At 37.4% G+C, this 19,930-nt stretch overlaps 5 protein-coding genes and 3 non-coding genes across 13 annotated transcripts in view; 3 read left to right on the forward strand and 5 right to left on the reverse strand.

The window, feature by feature from the left end:
- LOC111782188 (monothiol glutaredoxin-S17-like) overlaps window positions 1-2,109 on the forward strand; it is a 5,494-nt gene extending 3,385 nt beyond the window's left edge. Inside the window, exon 3 of the mRNA XM_023663009.1 lies at window positions 483-2,109. Within this exon, the coding sequence (XP_023518777.1) occupies window positions 483-1,706 (1,224 nt within the window). The 3' untranslated portion in view covers window positions 1,707-2,109. The remainder of the gene's footprint in view (window positions 1-482) is intronic.
- Window positions 2,110-2,871: 762 nt separating this feature from the next.
- Window positions 2,872-3,905, reverse strand: LOC111782068 (heat stress transcription factor B-2a-like). Of its 2 annotated transcripts, none has more exons than XM_023662846.1 (2): window positions 3,621-3,905; window positions 2,872-3,263 (listed from the first exon to the last, which is right to left on the reverse strand). In XM_023662846.1, the coding sequence occupies exons 1-2, from the start codon at window positions 3,813-3,815 to the stop codon at window positions 2,955-2,957; spliced, it is 504 nt and encodes a 167-aa protein (XP_023518614.1). In that variant the 5' UTR covers window positions 3,816-3,905; the 3' UTR covers window positions 2,872-2,954. The 2 variants fall into 2 exon arrangements, with proteins under 2 accessions (XP_023518614.1, XP_023518612.1); XM_023662844.1 differs by having other exon boundaries at window positions 3,555-3,905.
- Window positions 3,906-4,501: 596 nt separating this feature from the next.
- On the forward strand, window positions 4,502-4,574 carry TRNAV-UAC. The gene has a single exon. It is a non-coding gene; the product is annotated as a tRNA-Val (tRNA).
- Window positions 4,575-5,121: 547 nt separating this feature from the next.
- Window positions 5,122-5,283, reverse strand: LOC111782343. Its single transcript, XR_002813093.1, has one exon. It is a non-coding gene; the product is annotated as a U1 spliceosomal RNA (small nuclear RNA).
- Window positions 5,284-5,437: 154 nt separating this feature from the next.
- TRNAV-UAC lies at window positions 5,438-5,510 on the forward strand. Its single transcript has one exon. It is a non-coding gene; the product is annotated as a tRNA-Val (tRNA).
- Window positions 5,511-6,351: 841 nt separating this feature from the next.
- On the reverse strand, window positions 6,352-9,884 carry LOC111781495 (E3 ubiquitin-protein ligase RMA1H1-like). Of its 2 annotated transcripts, none has more exons than XM_023662123.1 (2): window positions 9,788-9,884; window positions 6,352-7,358 (listed from the first exon to the last, which is right to left on the reverse strand). In XM_023662123.1, exon 2 carries the CDS (start codon window positions 7,328-7,330, stop codon window positions 6,602-6,604), a length of 729 nt encoding a protein of 242 aa, XP_023517891.1. In that variant the 5' UTR covers window positions 7,331-7,358; window positions 9,788-9,884; the 3' UTR covers window positions 6,352-6,601. The 2 variants fall into 2 exon arrangements, with proteins under 2 accessions (XP_023517891.1, XP_023517893.1); XM_023662125.1 differs by lacking the exon at window positions 9,788-9,884 and adding an exon at window positions 8,819-9,777.
- A 6-nt stretch (window positions 9,885-9,890) lies between these two features.
- Window positions 9,891-17,120, reverse strand: LOC111781493 (pentatricopeptide repeat-containing protein At2g33760). Of its 4 annotated transcripts, none has more exons than XM_023662121.1 (10): window positions 14,382-17,120; window positions 14,081-14,278; window positions 13,932-13,996; window positions 13,749-13,824; window positions 13,470-13,590; window positions 13,168-13,372; window positions 13,043-13,080; window positions 12,879-12,933; window positions 11,651-12,086; window positions 9,891-10,151 (listed from the first exon to the last, which is right to left on the reverse strand). In XM_023662121.1, the coding sequence occupies exon 1, from the start codon at window positions 16,871-16,873 to the stop codon at window positions 15,062-15,064; it is 1,812 nt and encodes a 603-aa protein (XP_023517889.1). In that variant the 5' UTR covers window positions 16,874-17,120; the 3' UTR covers window positions 9,891-10,151; window positions 11,651-12,086; window positions 12,879-12,933; window positions 13,043-13,080; window positions 13,168-13,372; window positions 13,470-13,590; window positions 13,749-13,824; window positions 13,932-13,996; window positions 14,081-14,278; window positions 14,382-15,061. The 4 variants fall into 4 exon arrangements, with proteins under 4 accessions (XP_023517889.1, XP_023517888.1, XP_023517890.1 ...); XM_023662120.1 differs by having other exon boundaries at window positions 13,043-13,083; XM_023662122.1 differs by having other exon boundaries at window positions 12,879-13,083; window positions 13,473-13,590.
- A 1,309-nt stretch (window positions 17,121-18,429) lies between these two features.
- Window positions 18,430-19,354, reverse strand: LOC111780988. The gene has a single exon (XM_023661374.1). The coding sequence runs from the start codon at window positions 19,181-19,183 to the stop codon at window positions 18,740-18,742; it is 444 nt and encodes a 147-aa protein (XP_023517142.1). The 5' UTR covers window positions 19,184-19,354; the 3' UTR covers window positions 18,430-18,739.
- Between the last annotated feature and the right edge of the window lie 576 nt (window positions 19,355-19,930).

Genomic DNA, 19,930 nt, shown 5'->3' on the forward strand with positions numbered 1-19,930 from the left:
AAAAAAAAACAAGAAGAAGAAGAAAGAAAGAAAAAAGAATGTCTTACATCACTCTTTCTCCAAATTGGTGTCCATTATGCAAGAAAGAAAACGAATCACTAAGCCACTTGTTTATGCAATGCCCATATGCTCAGAATTTTTGGACAATTATTCTCAATATATTTGGATGACATCTCACATTTCCTAGGATATGGCCTTCACGTACCACCCTCTCAAGTCCAACAAAACTTTTCGATAATGCTGTTTACCAAGTTATATCTTGGTGTGAACGGTCTAATATTTTTACTTCCTGTAGTTATACCTCCCTCATTGCAAATTGGGAAGACCTTTTGTAAACACCATGGATTATACATCCCTTTTGTAAATTTCAGTCATCAATTAAATTGTCTCTTATTACAAAAAAAAAAAAAAAAAAAAAANAAAAAAAAAAAAAAAAAAAAAAGAAAAGAAGTATTTGCATTATAGTTAACTTCATGTTTCAGGATGGCAAGACTGTTGATACCTTAGAAGGGGCAGATCCATCTAGCTTGGCTCATAAAGTTGCTAAAGCTTCTGGTTCAATTAATGCTGGAGAACCTGCAGCCCCAGCTAGCAGTGGGATGGCTGCAGGAGCTGCTATTCTTGAAACAGTGAGAGAGTTGGCAAGGGACAATGGCTCTGTTACTGAAAGCAAGGTGCAACCTGGACTGAGCAGTGCTTTGCAGAAGAAAATTCAGCAGCTTATTGACTCTAATCCAATCATGTTATTCATGAAAGGAAGTCCTGAAGAACCAAGATGTGGGTTTAGTAGAAAAGTTGTTGACATTCTGAAGGAAGAAAATGTGAATTTTGGAAGTTTTGATATCTTATCAGACAATGAGGTTCGTGAGGGATTGAAGAAGTTTTCTAACTGGCCAACATTTCCGCAGCTCTATTGCAAAGGGGAGCTTCTAGGTGGGTCTGACATAGCCATTGCCATGCATGAGAGTGGTGAGTTAAAGGAGGTCTTCAGAGACCATGGCATTGGAACTTCCCATGAGGTAAAGCCTGCTGAACTCGACAGGACTGCAGGTGTTATCTCAGAAAACTCTGGCTTGAGTGCAGCTCTAGCCTCTCGTCTTAAAATGCTAGTTAATTTGAGTCCTGTTATGCTTTTTATGAAAGGAAAACCTGATGAACCAAAATGTGGTTTCAGTCACAAGGTTGTAGAAATCCTTCGTGAAGAAAATGTGAACTTTGAGAGTTTTGATATCCTTTCTGATGACGAAATCCGCCAGGGGCTCAAAGATTATTCAAACTGGTCCAGTTACCCCCAACTGTATATCAAAGGTGAACTGATTGGTGGATCAGATATTGTCTTGCAGATGCATAGAAGTGGAGAACTCCGGAAAGTCTTAGAAAATAAGGGAATCGTCAAGAAAGACTCTAGTGAAGATCGTCTGAAAATATTGATCACTTCTTCCCCAGTTATGCTCTTTATGAAGGGTACACCAGATGCTCCAAGATGTGGTTTCAGCTCCAAAGTTGTTAATGCCCTTAACGAAGAGGGGATTGGTTTTGGGTCATTTGATATCTTAACTGACGACGAAGTGAGGCAGGGGTTAAAAGTTTACTCCAACTGGCCGACCTTTCCGCAGCTTTATTACAAGGGCGAGCTTATTGGAGGCTGTGATATTGTGCTGGAGCTACGAAGTAGTGGAGAACTGAAATCTACTTTATCCGAATAGTATCAATCAACATGAGCTGCTTTGGGTGTGTCCACATCCATTCAATTGTCTCGATTACATCAACGTAGTGACATTATACATCTTCTGAAGTTCGCTTTTCATAGTTTTGATTGATCTCTGACCCCTTCAATGTGGGTCCTTCATACTGCATGTAAAAGCAAGGGATTACCCTAGCGACCGATGAGTTTAAGTTATATGTTGTGTTGTTACCTGTTACTGGCAACTATATTCCTTTTTCTAGTTTCTTTAGTAGGGTTTTCATTGACAAGAAAGCGTACATTTATGCTAAATGTTGGGACGTATATTTCCCTGTTTCGGCTTTAGAGTACCTGTCCTCAATCCTGAAATATCTCAACTCTCATAGTATCAAACATTGTGGGATCAGGTTTATGTCCACCCTTCATAGTGAGCACAGATAGTTCATTTTCATAGTTCTGTCCATCTGTGTGTATATTGGATGACTTGAAACCTCTGTTTGTACTACTCAACTCTATTGAGTAGTGATTATATGGATCTTGTAGGATTCTCGAGAAATTCTTCAATTTCTTTTGGAAGCGGATGATTACATGCATTCTTCTTTTAAGGTTGCGGCATCAAAGAATCTTCAATAGCATCTGCCAAATCTGAAGCGAAGGTGACCAAAAGAATGGTCAGTCGGTCGCCAATGACTCTTTATCTTTCTCTCAACACAAGAAATTCAAGGGGGTAGGTGTTATGGAGAAAGAGATGGCGCTCGCCGTTCCTCTTTTTCCATTTTCAAAGTCAAAATTTCTTACTTTATAGAAAAGTTAGATGCTTTTACATTGCATTTCGGACTTTCAAGATCAGTAGGCCAATTGCAAACCAAATTCTCTAGGAAATCCTCTGGCAGCTTCTGGTATCTTCAAAATTAATCACGTGTGATCTATTCCAATTTCCATTATCCCATAAACCAAAGCTTGGGCTAACGAGATGCATTCCTACTCCCCTGTTTTGTTTATAATCTCGAAGTATTTCTTTACTTCAATTCTTTGAACTTTTGCGTATTTCAGTTTGTTATTTGGATAAATTAGCATTAGTTTATAAACTATAAAATGTTTTGTTAATTGTTCATTGTTCATATCAACTTTTACAGATGGCAACTTCTCTAGAACTAATTAGAGTGGACAATGGAAACTCAATTTGGAGCAAATGCATAACCCAAAGTATTACTTTCTTTCTCAAATTTTCACAACCAACCCCATTTTCTAATTAGCAAAACTCTGTAGGCTACTTCTTAATGCACTGATCTAGACAGTCCAGTAATCTAATATGAAGTGCTTTGAATCGGGCTATTCGAGCTTGCAATTCCAGCTTCCGTCTTCTTAGATTCTTGTTCTCTTCCATTAGTTGCAGATGGTCGCCATTCTTCTGACCAACCGCCATTGTTTCAGCTCCTTCATGAGAAGATCTTAGAAAGGCTGGAAACACACTAGGCTCACATTTCTTACGTACAATCTCCCCCAGCATCTGCTTGTTGCCCCTCTGAAACTTCTCATGCTTGAATTCCCACCTCTTTTGCGACGTCTTCTTGAACCCCTGTTTCAAATATATCATAACCTATCAAAAATCTCATTTCCTTTTCCATTAATATCAATGGGTATTCATGGCCAAACCCATGTGAGAGGGAGCATAAGGAACACATAAAATAGATAACATATTACCTATTAGATCCAATTTCTAAGGCAGAATTCAAGCATTCGAATCAGGAAAGTGGTCAATTGGATCCTCATTATAATGAATAATTCTTCTTCAAGATGTTTCAGAGAATAAAAAGTGATGGGGGCATTTTCAAAAAGAGAGAGCCAGAGAGAGAGAGAGAATACATACGTAAGTATTAAGCTGGCGAATGAAGCTAGAGAAATTATTATGCTTGAAGTACTTAGGCAACAAAACCTCAGAGAATTCCGCAGGAGACCAAACTATGAACCCATTTCCCTCTGCATTCCAGGACACAATCCTATTTTCTTCTTCTTCTTCTTCTTCCTCCTCTTGATCTGCTGCTTTAAGATGGAAGCTTCCAGCCTCTTCTAACAGATCATAAGTCTTTGACAGAAAAGGAGCAGGGTTTCTGGTTTTTGAAGACTGCATAATCAAATTCACACCCAAAATCTGTTCAAAGTTGATCAGCTTCTCAACTTATAAGCCCTTCACCTGCAGCCATTTGCTAGGAAGCTACCAGGTTACGTTCTATAAAGGGTAGAGGTTTCCTTTATCCTTTATTTCCCTTTTCCAAATTCTGCTTTTTCTTCAAGGCTGTTTGGACCCATTGAAGTCTATTACGTTAACAAAATAGTTGTAAAATCAAAGCCATTGTTCTTCTAGTAATCATAGAAAAACATGATCTAGAATAATATAGAATCAATTGGATTGAAAACACTCCAAATGTGAACTCGACTATTCAAATTGATCGCTTGTATATTTTAACAATTTCCTCCACATGAATATGTTCCTACTTACCACAAAATCATATTTTTATAATAAGTTATATAGAAAATTTTCTTAATTTTCTGCATCTATAAATAAGAGTATTACATAGTTAGAGAAAATGAAATTAAGGAATGGTTTTTGCGGGGAAAAGAATCATATAATTGTCTTCCATGATGAAATGTTGAAAATTGACGAGTAATTTCAAAAGAAGGGCCGCGAACTCTGACCCACTTTTTTTCTTCTCTCTTCTGCCTTTGTATGTCTGCCCCGTGTGATTGTTTCATGATTATGATTAATGATCAAAATTATGTCAATATATTAAATAATTATGAAAGAGTCCACAACAAGTTGCTGTGGTGTAGTGGTTATCACGTTAGTCTTACACACTAAAGGTCCCCAGTTCGATCCTGGGCAGCAACATCTTTTTTTTTTTGTTTTTATTTTCCAAAACCCAACCCTATCTGGACATACCCAACTATAAGGACAATCCAATGAACCACGTCTTTTAACAGTAATTTCATTGAACAGCAAGCAGATATGCAATTTCTGCCAAAGAAGAACCAACAGCATGAACAACGTTCATATGCGCCATCCCAAGTGAAAACCACCATGGGGGAACTGTAACTTGGAAACCACAATGGGGGAACTGTAACTTGGTTCGGCAAGCTACTACTCGAGACTCGCATCTGGAGGTAGAGAGATCGAATGCCTACACGATACCACCATTGGAAAAAAGTAGTAGTATTGGATGATGGAATTCCAAAGAAAGCAAATCCTTACATGTACTGTGAAATGAATGACGATGGATACAATTGCGTGACTGTTCCAAGGCCGACCAAAGAAGCGATTATTCTGTGGGGAATAATAAATGGGAGATAGAAATCGAAAAAGATTTAAAAAAGTCTGATAAAAAAATAAAAAAGAAAACAAAATCTCTAATTGAATGTCAATATTTTAACTGTTATGGGAAGGGGCCGCGCGAACGCAGGCCCCCACTACCACAAATTATGACGTAGGCTCTGCCACTTTGGACAGACCTTAGGCGGGCACCCCTCCTAAGTGCAATGGAGGTCACCAACCTAGGCTATGGGCCTCGATGATCACCCAAAAGCCCCGTCCAGGTAAGTATGTTTCAACGAAGCCCGTTGATTTTCTTTTATAGCTAGTGGGTACTTCTCTTCATTTCAGATGTGTCGATGTGGGACAAACTCAAAGTGCATGATAAGGCCGAATTTGTTTATTACATGATAGTAATTTGTAATCATCATGTTGCCCTTCATCAGGTTGCTGTGGTGTAGTGGTTATCACGTTAGTCTTACACACTAAAGGTCCCCAGTTCGATCCTGGGCAGTAACATTTTGATCTTTTACCTTTTCCTTTTCTTTTTCAGGAAATTTCAGAAAATGCCTTGAGATTGGGTTTAAAATGAAGCGGGCTGCTAGGCTATATTGGGCTCCATCGACAACTTGGGCCATCACAAAAGCCCAAAAGGTCCGCGGTAGCGTTTGGAAGTTGGAAGTTGGAAGTGGTGTATCTTATTTTTGTTCCGGCCGCACCGCACTCAAGTACTAGTATTTGTAGAAGTAGAGCTGCGTGGAATCCATTGAAGTTCGGTGGATTGTAAGACATGGCGGCAAAGGGGACGGTCACTGGCTTGGGTTTCAGCACTCGAAAGACAGGATGGTTCACGGCCACACCCTCGAGCTGTTCAACGCTATCACCTTCCGATAAAATTTGCAGAGTAGCGGACCGCACAAGGATAGGCCAGGGCACTGCATGGCAAGCCAAGGATTCAGAGATTTTGAAGATTTTTAACTATTGCTATGGCTGTGGGACATGATTTTGTACTGAAATAGGTTGCGGCTAGAGGTTTGACATGATAGAAGGCTACTCCATGGGCTTCCTCTCTCGGGAATCATGCAATCTTATGACTGCGTTTTCTTCATATAATTCCAAGCAACTACTAAACTTTCCATGAAGCTTCGAATCAAATGAGTCATCTTTTTTGGAAAAATTTCCATGAATGACCTCAACTAATGGAAGATGACTCTTCTGTGTTGACATCGTGCATATACAAACAGAGTTCCTAGGTACCATCATATTTAATCTTTCCATCACTACTAAAAACTTAGTTCCTTTCCCTCTAATTTTGATGAGTTTAAGATAACAAGAACACAATCTAAGTAATAAACAGTCATTAGTTCAATCTTTAATGCTATATATTTTATATAATGAACATGTACATATATGATTATGTATGTAAAGTACTTATATAACCCAGAAGTAGGGGGGAAATTGTATATAAACATATAGTTGTCCATGAGCTTACCTCAAAAAACCTTTACACAGAATACAAAGACAATGATGTACTTTATTAGTATCTTTCTTCTTCTTCTTCCTTTTTTTCTTGTCTTGCAAATGGGGGAGTTTCCAGGAACAGAATCTCTTTAGAAGACAAGAACGCACAGAATTACACAGCAGAAGAGGAAAATGGAGATTCTGTTCAATGACTTCTCTGCCTGCATTTCCTGTCTTCTCAACCGGTTCCTACGGCTCCCTGTTAGATGATAAGAGTTTTGGTAAGAGTATAAATTGTCTGAGTTCCCAAAGACCCTTGCATACATGAAATCGCCAATCATTCCTACCACCGGATGGTGAAAACCACTGAACGATGTTCTACCGAGGTTTAGCGAAGGAGCTGGCGAATCTTCTTCATAATTGCCAAAAAGAAGGGGGTCATGATTTGGTCGCTGGTAAGGATTTCGATATCGAAGCTGCTGCTGGTGTGTGCTGAGGGTAGCAAGTATCTGGTTACCACAGGCTGAAGGTCTAGGAGGTATATCAACGTTATCTTGGTGCATAGCTTTGGCTTCAGGCCCGACTTCCTCGGCCATTTGGCCACGACCATAGAGAGGAACCATTGTGGTGTGGGAAATATCAGCCTTGCAAACTGGGCATTGCGGCTGCTCATCAATGGCAAGAGAGACGCTCTTGACATGAAGCCACTTATAGATGCAAGGCCAGCAGTATAAGTGACCGCAGAGAGTAACCACTGGCTCATGGGCAAAGTCTAAGCAGATGTTACAATCAAAGCAACCCTTGTTGGTTTCTCGATCTGTTCCCCCTGTACCAGAGACGTGTTTCCATCCTTGCGCAAAGCACTGTTCATAGGCCATGGATCGATCAAGCAACTCCAGTTATTTTCTGGAAAAGTCCACAAAAATACGGTAAATTTCTCCGTCTGAAAAGGTTTTGGGTAACAATAATTATAAAAAGAATTAGAAGCTTAGGTTAGAGCAAGAAGGAAGAAAGCTAAAAACAACAGATTAGTTAGGGACTACCAAAGCAGAAGATTGGTGGGACATTTAAGATACCTAGAATTCAACTGAAAGCAACCAACCATGTGACCGACTTTGATTCCAGAAGTGGTTAGATGCTCAATTAACTCATCCTAAAAGATTTTAAATACTCAAGACCAACCCAAAAAAATGAAACAGACTTGGCAGCAAACTATTACTAGGTTAGAGAGAGGGTGGGTAATAACACTAAAATAACAACCAAACCATTGAGTTGGGTAAAATCTTAAAAACTCAAAGCCAGACACGAAACATTTAGTCAAATGGTGTGAGATCCCATCGGTGGTTGGAGAGGGGAACGAAGCATTCCTGCATTCCTTATAAGGGTGTGGAAAACTTTCCCTAACAAATGCGTTTTAAAACCTTGAGGGGAAACCTAGAAGGGAAAACCTAAAGAGGACAAGATCTGCTAGCGGTGGGTTTGGGCTATTACAAATGGTATTAGAGTCAGGCACCGGGCGGTGTGCCAGCGATGACGCTGGGCCCTGAAGGGGGGTGGATTATGAGATCTCACATCGGTTGGAGAGGGAATGAAGCATTCCTTATAAAGGTGTGAAAACTTCTCCCTAATATACACATTTTAGAACCTTGAGGGGAAGCCCAAAGAGGACAATATCTGCTAGCGATGGGTTTGAGCTGTTACAAATGGTGAATTCAAATTAAAGGAGCTCTGAAACTTTGTAGAACTTCATCAGCTGGTAAAATAATGGTCAGGAACAGCTATTTTAATGCATTAGCAATTAAAGCAGTCAGTAACCTCTTAGACCTAACCATGGGCATAATACAAGTAGAGCCAGGGATACCCAGTTATTAAAAAGAAAGGACTATTATTTACTCATATGCCAAACGAATAAACACAGAAGAGAGGACCTAGTAATTAAGTCATATATAACTCCAAAAGGAAGAATGTAATCCTGGCACATGGTCTTCCTCAATGTGCTCTTAGTAGCCCGTTACCCTTTCGTTCAATTGTACTTCCTTCCAGAATTGAGTTTGTTTGAAGTAAAACGCATATTATGGGAAAAAGTAGCAGATAATTGCAAGGAATCTTCATGAAAACCCCCATCTCACTATTCCTATTTGGGAATGGCAATCAATCAAGATATCCAGCATTTGGATCATGATTTGTAGCAAATACAAACTTCTATAGCTTGAAAGTCGTGACTAGCATATGTCCTAGATGTAAAAACTTTTCTAGACTGTGATCCAATTCATCATCACAAGAGACCAAAACCTATTTTCTTTGACGCATGTAGTCCCCTAGCCAGCCCATGAATATAATAAACATAATATGGAGAACAATATGACCTGTCCACTAAAATTCCTGATATGCAAGCAGACACATTATCATTTATCAGATATGAACTCCAGAAACAAGATCAGTATTCCTCAGAATCACCAGTCGAATGCAGACACCACTTCTCCCTTTCTCCCCCCTGATCAATGCTTTAGACTCCATCCAGAAGTGAAAATAAACAGAATTGCAAATGATCACTCTGTAATACCAAACCCTATTCTAGCTTCCCTGAAATAGCCCAAACGGACCGGAATTTGCTGAGCTCGAGATAGATAGAGTCCTAAATGCCGCATATAATAAAGATGGAGATAGGAAACGGGAGGAGGCCTCCCACAGACTGCCAGTTCAAAATGTACTCACACGAAAAAGACACAGAATTTACGTCCTAGTTGGTAGTCTAATGCTAGACATATAAGAACACATCTTGTTCGATAACCAAATCAAACCATCAAAGCCCGAAGTAACTCCACTGTGTTAATGTGTGTTGTTCGGACTATTTTCCGCCGGAAAAAGGCTGATGAAAGTGATTGATTGCCTGATACAGCTCCTAATGATGAAAATTCATCAACTAGAGCCGCGTGGATCCAACCCTACTTTTCCCAGGCATAAAATGGGAAAACTCTAATAGTAGAGATATGAAACAACCTCGAGGCCCAACATTTTAAAGAATTTCTGATAAAACCACTACGAGGCACAGCCCAGAAGAATTAAGCCTTCACTTCATTTCAAATTGTGTTCTGATATAATAGAATTATCATACAAACAGCCAAATACCACATTTCCGATTGTCAAAATTAAAACAAAACACATAAAAAGTTGAAGCTTCCATGGTTTATCCAGAAAAAAGAAAAAATTAAGAGAAATAGAGCCACAGAAAACACATCCAGAATGAAAGATCCAGAAAATCCAACAGCGCCAGAGCTTGTATGAAACAACGCAATCAAAGACAAGGAAACTACTAAACATATCAAAACTTCCACCTCCACGAGAAAAAAATCACGGCGAAACGAAGCATGGAAACACAAGTTGAGAAGAGCAGAAAATCGAAAAACAAATCACGAAAGTTCAAATTCAGTGGTTCACCTGTGAGAGAGAATCAGCAGTTCTTTTGCTAATAGCTTCCCACAAAAAGAGGCAATGTTAATGCAAAAATGAAAAGGTTGGAGAACGAAATGACAGAACGGGAAATAGAGAAAACAGCCAGTTGATAGTGATTCTAGCGTCCAAGGTGAACGGGGCTTTATGGACGAACCTCCGTTTTCTTTAACCATTCTGATGGGCCCCACATTAGCTGACGTGGAATAATCTCGCATCGCATCCTCTCTCTTATCCTGGTTTTCTCTTCTACATTTTTTTTAAAATTAATGTCAGGATTTAACTCACTTTTCTTTCTTAGTTGATATCAATATTAATTATCACTTAATTATACTCGCTTTAATTTATTTAATTCATTAATGCTTCATGCCATTATATTTTCCTTTGGGAACCACAAAATCATTGTTGCGGTGGTTTGAGTTTTCTACTTTTTCTTATAATTTATTTGGTTAATAATATATTAACTGACGTGGAATGTACGAATATAATTTTATTGGTCAACACATCATGTACTTTCTAATTTCCAATTTCAAAAGATATTTATTTTTATGAATCCCTATATAATTAATTATAATTATAATTTTACTATACATTTCAAATGGCCACCATAAATTCTATTTTAGTTTTTTTTTTTTTTATTTTTTTTTTTTTATGTTTTTATCTATTTTAACTTTTACACTAGAAATATTTGACCTAGTATTCCTTTTTGTCTATTTTATTTATCTATATATTTTCTAAACATTTATTTTAGTCTCTAAATAATTATTTTTACTCTGTTTAACTTTTCTACAACAATTTTATTATTCTATATAATCAATAAGAATTTAAAAACATTATCAATAAACTTTGGTTGGGGTAAGATATTTTTGTGATAGTGGCATGAAAACAGCTATTGCGTATCTGTCGTGTAGTGCGATTATTTTTTTAATTTTATCTTACACGATTAAAATATTTTTCCTTGCTTTATTTATTTATTTTTCTTCTCAACTTTACTTCTTAGAGTGTATTTTTCCAGTGTTTGTAGAAGCAAACTGTTCAAATAGAGGAGTATTTTAATGAAAAAAAATATAGCTATTTTTCTTTAATTTTTTTTTTTTAATTTCTTTATATTATTTGAAAAGAAAAAAAACTCTGAAAAACACTTAAAATATACTCAAACTAGTTAATCTTTAACCATGGGTAAGATAAATTGATGGTTGAGTTGACTTAAATAGGGAGCTCAAAGGTAATGGCAAATATGACCATTACAACGCACACCAATGAATTATTTGTAGGATGATAGCATTTTTTAAAAGAGTACAGTAGACTGAGGATTATAATTTTAGTAAAAAAAAAAAAATGCTATGTTTGAATGGGACTAATAAAGGTAAAAGCCACTAATAAAACAGTCAAAATAGAATAAGATCGATAAAGAAAAAATAAATAAATAAATAAAGAAGGAATGGTATTTATAAGAGAAAAAGAAGTCAAAATAGAATGAGATTGATGGAGAAAACTTTGCAAAAGAGGATATTTATGAGAGAAAAGTTGTGAAAAATTGGAGTCTTAAGAGGATGACAGTAAAAAAATCAAGAAACCTCCCAAAACTAATGGTTGGTCCCTGTGTTTGGTTGCAGTAGGTTTTTTTTTTTTTTTTNTTTTTTTTTTTTTTTTTTTTTTTTTTTTTTTTTTTTTTTTTTGTCAATTGATCATGTGAGAGGGAGACAAAAATTCTGCTATGAGAAGAAATGTCAAGAAGATCGACGAACCTGAGAGAGATTCAAAATCTGAGTAAGCAATTGGAGTAAGGGAAGCAACTACCCTCGACTGCTTATCATCTGGAGTAGTCCTAGCTTGGAGAAGATCAACAAACCTAGGATAAAGATTCAAAATCTGAGTACGCAATTGGAATAAGGGGAGCAACTACTCCAGACTGCTTATCATCTGGAGTAGTCCTAGCTTGAAGAAGTTCAGAGATAAAGATTCAAAATCTGAGCAAGCAACAGGAAGAAGGGAAGCAACTACTCCCGACTACTTATCTTCTAGAGTAGTCCTAGCCTGGACAACATAATAATTTCACCACCGAGAAGAAAGATGTTGTGTCTAGTGACTGGAATCCTCTAATGTCAATTGAACAAGCTGACAATCGGCAGAAGATACTGAGCAAAACTACTGGCTTGAAGAGGGGCTGATCCACAACATCAACTGCAAAAAAATGAGGTGAGAGTTGAACAAGAGAAGACCGCAATACATCTCCATTACCGTTTTCCACTAAGACTGATTAATTAAGTTAAAGAAAATATGAGGCGACCACATTAGAGAATATGTCCCCGTCATGAATAAGTAACAAAATTTTATTAAACTTCCAAAAATCATTTCTCCAAATGATAATACTATCAACTATTGAAAAAGTTAAAAGATAAAACTAAAACCTCACACCCATCAATACATATTTTTAATGGGGAAGTTGTATTCTTATAAAAATACAATCGTCATAATTACATTTAAAAAAAAAAACAAATTAAACATATACAAATATGTTTGAAATATAGGCTATCCTAATAAATAAATTAAAAAAAAGAAAAAAGAATCTTGATTGTTGCACCCTTCTTATTCAAATGACCTTTGTCCATATGAGAAGGGAGGCAATGTCTTTTGTAGTTATTGCAAAAGGAACACCCCATGTGGGTCTAATCTTATCCTCCAATATTTGCATACAGACTTAATATAAAATTCAATAAAACTAATTTACAAGCAAACAATTCTGATGTGTGTGTATATATATAGATATAAAGAAATCATAAATGAACGGGACTTCACCGACAAAATTGTAGTTATTAGACCAAGAGATCAGCTGATAATCTAGTACATTAATGGTGGATAAGAGAAGTAATCCAAAAGCTAATAAAAGCAATTTAGACGAGCCTAACAAGTCACAGACGTGAACAGCCCGACAAGAAAGGAAAACTAAAAGAATATTGAATTTGAGATGTCTACCTTCAATAGATGAACCAGTCCCACACACTGAAAGGCGTCTACTCCCCGTATTTCGCTGACCCAGTTTCAAACCAGACTTTTTTAGATACCAATTATTGAAGCTTCCAACTTTGATTATTTATATAGACAGTACAACTTTTATTTGAAATTGAAGTAGAGCATACCATTTGACATTGCTAGTTGGTGACATATATTCCTATAGCTTCTTTACCCATAGCAGATTGATTAGTGTTACGTGGGGATAAATACACAAAAAAATGAATCAGTCAGAGATAGCAAAACTAGAAACCTGATTATGGTCAGGAAATGGAATAATTGAAGCACAAACGCCCGAAATCAATGATGAATGGATGTCACAGTGAGTGTAGGTGTCAGAATAAGCCTCGCCTGGATTGATCCTTACTTGAATAAGATCCTGTTTTTTTTTGTTTTTTTTTTTTTATTGCGACCCTTTGGACGTAACCGATCCCTTCTCTTGTTAACTTTCTAAATAGCTGATTCAAACAAATAAAAGATGATCAGAAACTCTCAAAATGAGAAAAGTATAACATTTGCAACCAAAAAACAAACTTGTCAAATAATAATAATAACCACTTTAAACAGGCCTCCAAGTAAAGGACCAGAAAAGTCCAGTCTTTTGTTTCCAAAGTGGTTCCCATCATCTTCTGCTATCCGCCCAAGGGCACATAAGAGTAGCGGATGAATTATATAACTGGTACATGTAATGTCCAGTAAGACAATTTAACAAGTCAGACAAAATAGTATAAAAATAATTTAGCAAGGCAGTAACGATGATGATGACAATGAACTATTATAGTATTAGATGTTGATAAATTAAATATATACATGTATATCAGATTAGTGCCATACCCAAAATAGTATGCCTCCTTAGTCTCACAAAATTCACCTACACCAACATGGGGAAGCATTTCCTCTTGAGGAATCTCTTTGGCATACCCGAGACATCAAGATAACAAACATGTTGAAAAGTGATAAAATAGTTTCGTGCAGAATATAATGGAGCAGACCTAAATTTAGTGAGATAATGCATACTTAATCCTCTTTTCCTTGGTCACACCAACTGTTGATCCTCTCTTCCCAATATGGTCTAGTGCAACCTACAGTCGAGAAACATTGTTGGTGTGAGCGTGAGAGAGAGAGAAAGAACAGGATGATAGACAAGTATCAAAGAAATGGGTGACCTCTGCTGATTTGGTATAACAAAAGCCTCTTCCAGAGAAGACTGAAGCAACTCCATCATTTAAGTATCAAAGAATTCATAACATACATGCTCTAGAAGATCTTTATCAGGAACAAATCCTCGAGCACGAAACACAACAATAATCATAATCTCAGTTCGGGTTTCAGGCAGAGTGGCATGTGTGTATTGTCCTGAAGACCTGAAAGAACATTGACGAATTGCAAAAAGAATAGGTTAGAATAGCTTTTACTTCAACGAGGAAGAACTTCTAAATCTTCAGAAAACGAAGATAAGTACATTACCCCCTTGCCACTAGTTCAAGAAAGCATTTGTGTGCAAACATGGTATTAGGTGGTCTATTTTGTGACTCAGCCATAGACCAGACGTCTGCCACAAAGGCGTACTTGTTTGGCTGTCCTTTTTTGGAAACATATTTTATGCACATCTTCTCTTGTGCAATAAGAACCTTCTCACTCTCATTGATGATAAAATATCCTCCCTGGTCATATGGACACTCCCTAAGCTCGGCAAGATCCTTCTCAGAATTATGATACAGAATAAAAAGACAACAATCTAATTGCTTGTTACAAATAATTTCCGTATGCCAGAATAAATGCAATACCAATACATATCTGTTTTCAAAAGGAAGTTAGAACATAATTAGCATAAGCACACTTTTCCAAACAACCAAAGAGATCTTATCTGATGCTACAATTTTCAAATGAGTAGAAAACACCTGGTTGGTACCCGCTTTAGGGATCAATCATCGAATAAAAAAGGGCCTTGACAACCTGAGCACTGATCAAGTTAACAACCAGATCGCCTAGCTATTTAAAAATACCGAGGAGCTCCAGTGACAGGATTGGTCATCAATTAGAAAACGCAATGACCTTTCCATGATTTGTGGTGGATTAGCTCGTAAATCCAATGAAGTCTCAGTAACAGCTAGAATACTGAAGCTGATGATTATGAATTGAAATTATCACCAATAATCAAGACAAGAACATGCACCATCTTTGAAGTGGTGAAAACGAAATTTATCCCTAACAATTATTTCTCTATCAGCAATAACAGAGATGTGTTTAATAGCTGAATGACAATCCTCACATATTCGAAGGTTCTTTACAATCCTAATAGTCTCACCTTGATTGGTTTTAAGTAAACCAAACGCTAGGGCAAGCTTTTCACTATGATATCTAAGGGCATAATCCCTTTCTTCTTCTTCCAAATCATGCATCAAGGACTCCAGTGCTGGTATATAGCCTGATTCACTACAACGGCCCATTAATTCATCTAAATACCTATAGATAGCATTTGTTTCAGGATGAGACTTGTCACCCATGCTAAACATATAGGTTTTCTGATTGATCTCTATGGTGCTATAACCTACTTGCTTCTTTAGGCGTCGTCTAACCATCATGTTTCGCACCATCTCTACTCGATCCATTCTACCGGCCAATGCATATATGTTAGAAAGCATTACATAATGACCAGGGTTTTCTGGTTCAACTGCTAAAACATGTTCTGCAACCTTAACTCCAAGGTCAAAATTTTTATGCATTCTGCAAGCCCCAAGCATTGAAGTCCAAACTGCTGGACCTGGCTCTTCAGGAAGAAATTTTCTAATGAATTGATAAGCATCCTTGAGCAATCCAGCACGTCCAAACATATCTACCATGCAGACATGATGTTCTACTCCTGGAACTAACCCATATATTTCCTTCATGCTTGAAAATGCCCGACGACCATCATCAATCAACCCTGAATGAGCACATGCAGACAAGACAGCAACGAATGTGATATTGTTAGGGCGAGGACCATAAGCTCTCATTTCATTGAAAAGCTTCATTGCTTGCTCACCATAACCATGCATCCCATACCCTGAAATCATGGCTGTCCAAGTAACAACATTCCTTAACTTCATGGAGTCAAAAACTTCCCGCGCTTTGCTTACATTCCCGCATCTAGTGTACATGTTAATCAATGAAGTACCAAGAACCACGTTCAGATCGAAACTATTACTATTGGCATAATCATGCAACCAGCATCCGAAATCAAGAGCTCCCAGCTGAGAACAGGAAGACAATAAGCTTACTACTGTAGCTGAATCAGGTTGAAAGCCCGACCCTATCATCAGATTAAATAAATCGATTGATTTCGCTGGTAATCCATTCTGCTCGTACCCTGATATAAGTGAATTCCAAGCTATAGTTGTTCTTTGGGGCATTTCATCAAACACCTTCTGGGCGACTTTCATATCACCAGCTTTGGAATAGAGAGCAATTAGTGCAGCCTGAACGTACATATCAGATCCATAACCAGAAACCACAACGTGAGAATGAATTTCTCTACCCAACCTGAGAGCTGAAAGATCTGCACAGGCTTTGATAACAGACGTAAATGTATAATTCGACTGGTAAACACCCAAGAAGAGCATATGACGGTAAAACAGGACGGCATCAACAGAAAAACCATACTTGGAAGTCGCTTTGAGAAGGGAATTGAACAGGAATGAATCGGGATTTGGGACAGTGGGCAACAACCGACGAGCATACGTGATTGAACCAGCGGCACAAACCAGTGAAAGAAGCTTGGTGAGAAGTGATCGACTTCTATGGAATCCGGAAACAATGATATGGGCGTGAACTTGTTGAAGGTTTCTCAGACGAGGACCTGCTTGAAGAAGCGCTGCATAGATTGGACTGTGGGGTCGGGAGTCAAAAATGTGAGTTACAGGATGTTGAAGCGCGAGTTGTTGGGATTCCACTGTAATTAGAGACTTCGTTTTGTTCATAGTTGGATTGATCAAAGTTGTGCATCTAATGGTTTTGAAGTAGGAGGGAAGATTCTTGAAAGTACTAAATATTGGAACAGAAATTTATGTTTACATCCAAAACAAAAGGCGATCATTGACACTTACAGTTGCACTTCCTTCAGCCTCCAACTACTCCCTCAGAAGCTGCCGCCCTGTAACTCCGCCGACTCCTGTAACTCCGCCGACTTAGCTCGAGTGTAAGCTTTTGCTGCTTCATTTTATAGCCTTCGTGGAATATGGGAGGGAATGAGTAACATTTATGTCCAAATGGGGTCACGAACCGTCCAGGAAAAATAAATTACATAATTTTAAAAATATTAGTTAATTTTGAAATATTTAAACTAAAACTTAAATATATCTTAAAAGAAATAAATTAATTTAATTTTGAGAATTTTTAAACTAAAACTCAAATATGAATTGGTTGGTAAAACATTATATACACACGTCTTACCTTCTTTTAACAAATTTTTTTATAAAAATTATATTGAAAAATGAACTAAAAAATTATTCACGGGAACTCGATCCCCGCAAATTTTTCACGAAAAATCTCCGCCTGATCCCCTAAAAGGAGAATTTCGTAGGATCACGTGATGGAAATTGATTGAGATTAGCCATCAGTGAGATACCGCTCTAGAACTATAATTCAAACCTTGTGTCAGGACTTCTGAGGCAAGGGACAGTTTCTATGGGGCGTAGACCTCTCAAAAGGTAACGGAGGCGTGCAAAGGTTTCCTCGAACCATACCGATGATGAAAAAATGAAATGAGCATGAGAATGAAGTTGGGATGGAGGCTGTGTCGGGGGAGGGATAATTTAATTTTTTTCAAGTGCAGCAAGAAATACTCGTCTCAATTTCTAAACTAAACTTTCGTCCTCAAACATTAATTAAACTTCAATCCAAACTATCAATTATAAAATCTGTTGAACTTAGATCCTTAAAACTTTCAAGTTTAAAATATATAATTAAGTTCTAATTTTTGTTAAGAACATGATTATTATATTGCAATTAAATATTCATTTACTCAATTCTCAAATGCCTCTCATATCTAAACATGCATATGAGTTCATGAAATAAAGGACCAAAAATAGGTATTTTTCAAAATTCACCATTAAAATAGACAAAAGATTTAACCCTTACTTCTCTTAAGGTGCTGAATCAAAAGAAAACTCTAAAGACAATGCTTGTGATTATCTGGACAGCCTCTCCTTCCCAAAGTAAAGATTGTCAATTAGTGAGCGTTAAAGGCTGAACAGCAAGGTGCGTATATAAGAAGGAAAGCATCAACGCATACTGAACAGAACTTAAGAACACCAGATTTGGGCAGCCTAGTATCCAAGAAAGGGATTTGGGCATCCTTCAAACTTAAGAACACCAGATTTATACAGAACTTCAGCACTAAACGCTAAAGAATTTCGTATTCTCATGATAAAAAGCTTAGAAAGATTCAGTTGGCAGCTCTAATAATGCCTGCCCTCTTCACTAAATTCCTTCAATCAATCACAGCTCTTTTCTTTCACTGTTATGCAGAACTCAGTAACAAAGCATCAATATGAAATATATTTCATTTGTGGCTTATTAAGCACATAACATTTACAGAAGGACTGGTTTTTTTAAGCCGAGTAATATTCATCAATCAACAAAGGAAAGTGGAAAGTGGAATAACACACACACACACACACGCACAAAGGAAAGTGGGATGGATTTTTCCCATTACTGCCATGTTCATCTGAAGATTTAAATCACTTTTTTTTCCCCAATATTGAACAGATATCTAGACCCAGAAAATCTCAATGCAATTTGCAGCTTGGAATCAAAAGAAAAGACTCAACAATTTACTCAGGAAACTAATCATATTTTTCTCTCCAGGAATAAACAAGAAAGAAAACCCAAGATAGGGCAAGAAGAATGTCACCAACAATCTGCCTCAGCCAATCCCAGGCAAGGTCCTCCACTCTTCGCTCGAAATAGAACCTCCACATCGCCATTGAGACGTGAAGCACCGTACATCCCTTAGCGAAGAACCCTTGAAATTCTCTGTCCTTCACGAACGAAACCATGAACAGAAGAAACCCGATTGCGAAGAGGAGCAACCCGGAAAACGAATCGGAGGTCTGAAGCAGGAGCTGATCGTGTGGCGTAGAGCCCATTAACTTAGTGGCGATGTCGATCCCATGCCCAATCGTGTAAATTTCCTTCATATAGAACATCATCAGCGTCCCGCTCGTGATTGCGACCACAGAGTGAAGAAGGCAGATCACGGGGAAAGTCGACGACGACGACGATCCCATTTTGATCGGACGGTGGAGGCGTCGTAATTACTTATGGATTTGAAACTGCGAACATGGCTGCTCCCGAAATTGAAGGAACCCTAATTGCACAGCTGAAATTCAAGTTTGGGAGGAAGACGATGAGCCGAACGAAACCGTGATCGGGCTCTTTAATTTTCTTTTTCTTTCTTTTAATTATTCGTGTCCTTTATATAATTTTCTTTTTTTGGAATAACCCGAAGAGAGAGAAAGTGTCCACTCTGGAGATAAGTATCTCAGCCCCTGGGCCCAGCTGGACCAAATTTTTGCATATTCCACCCTGTTTCCTTCATTAATACGTGGCAACGGCTGACAATGCCGACAGATTCTTAAGGCTCCACTTGTAATTATAATAAAATTATATATTTTAATCTTAATTTCAGATCAAGATTCATATCCAATGGGCTCTAATGGGCCCTCTCATTTTCTTCCTCATCAAGAAGATGGGCTTAGCCCAACCTTGTTGCCGACTTTTTTTTTTTTTTTTTTTTAAATGTCAATTATTATGTTACCATTACATAAACCTTTTTTTATTTTAAACAATGATATAAAATGAATTTTTCATCCTTAACAATGATGACTTGACACCATTATGAAAGACAATTAAAATTTTATTTTTTAAAAAACAACCACTAAAGAAAAAAAAAAGGAAAAGAAATACCAGTTGAACATTTAAGTAAATAATAAAAAGGCCAACCAAGTATTATTTTTTTTTTTAATAATTTAAAT

The sequence above is a fragment of the Cucurbita pepo genome, chromosome LG19, assembly GCF_002806865.2.
Source record: "Cucurbita pepo subsp. pepo cultivar mu-cu-16 chromosome LG19, ASM280686v2, whole genome shotgun sequence".
NCBI lineage: Eukaryota > Viridiplantae > Streptophyta > Magnoliopsida > Cucurbitales > Cucurbitaceae > Cucurbita > Cucurbita pepo.

Excerpts from the sequence above, each read along its gene's own strand:
- LOC111782068 (XM_023662844.1), bottom strand. The coding sequence starts at position 3,815 with ATGCAGTCTTCAAAAACCAGAAACCCTGCTCCTTTTCTGTCAAAGACT. Across the intron at positions 3,264-3,554 it reads TTCGCCAGCTTAATACTTAC|GGGTTCAAGAAGACGTCGCA; the intron begins GTATGTATTCTC and ends TATTTGAAACAG.
- LOC111781495 (XM_023662123.1), bottom strand. The coding sequence starts at position 7,330 with ATGGCCTATGAACAGTGCTTTGCGCAAGGATGGAAACACGTCTCTGGT.
- LOC111781493 (XM_023662122.1), bottom strand. The coding sequence starts at position 16,873 with ATGAACAAAACGAAGTCTCTAATTACAGTGGAATCCCAACAACTCGCG.
- LOC111780988 (XM_023661374.1), bottom strand. The coding sequence starts at position 19,183 with ATGGGATCGTCGTCGTCGTCGACTTTCCCCGTGATCTGCCTTCTTCAC.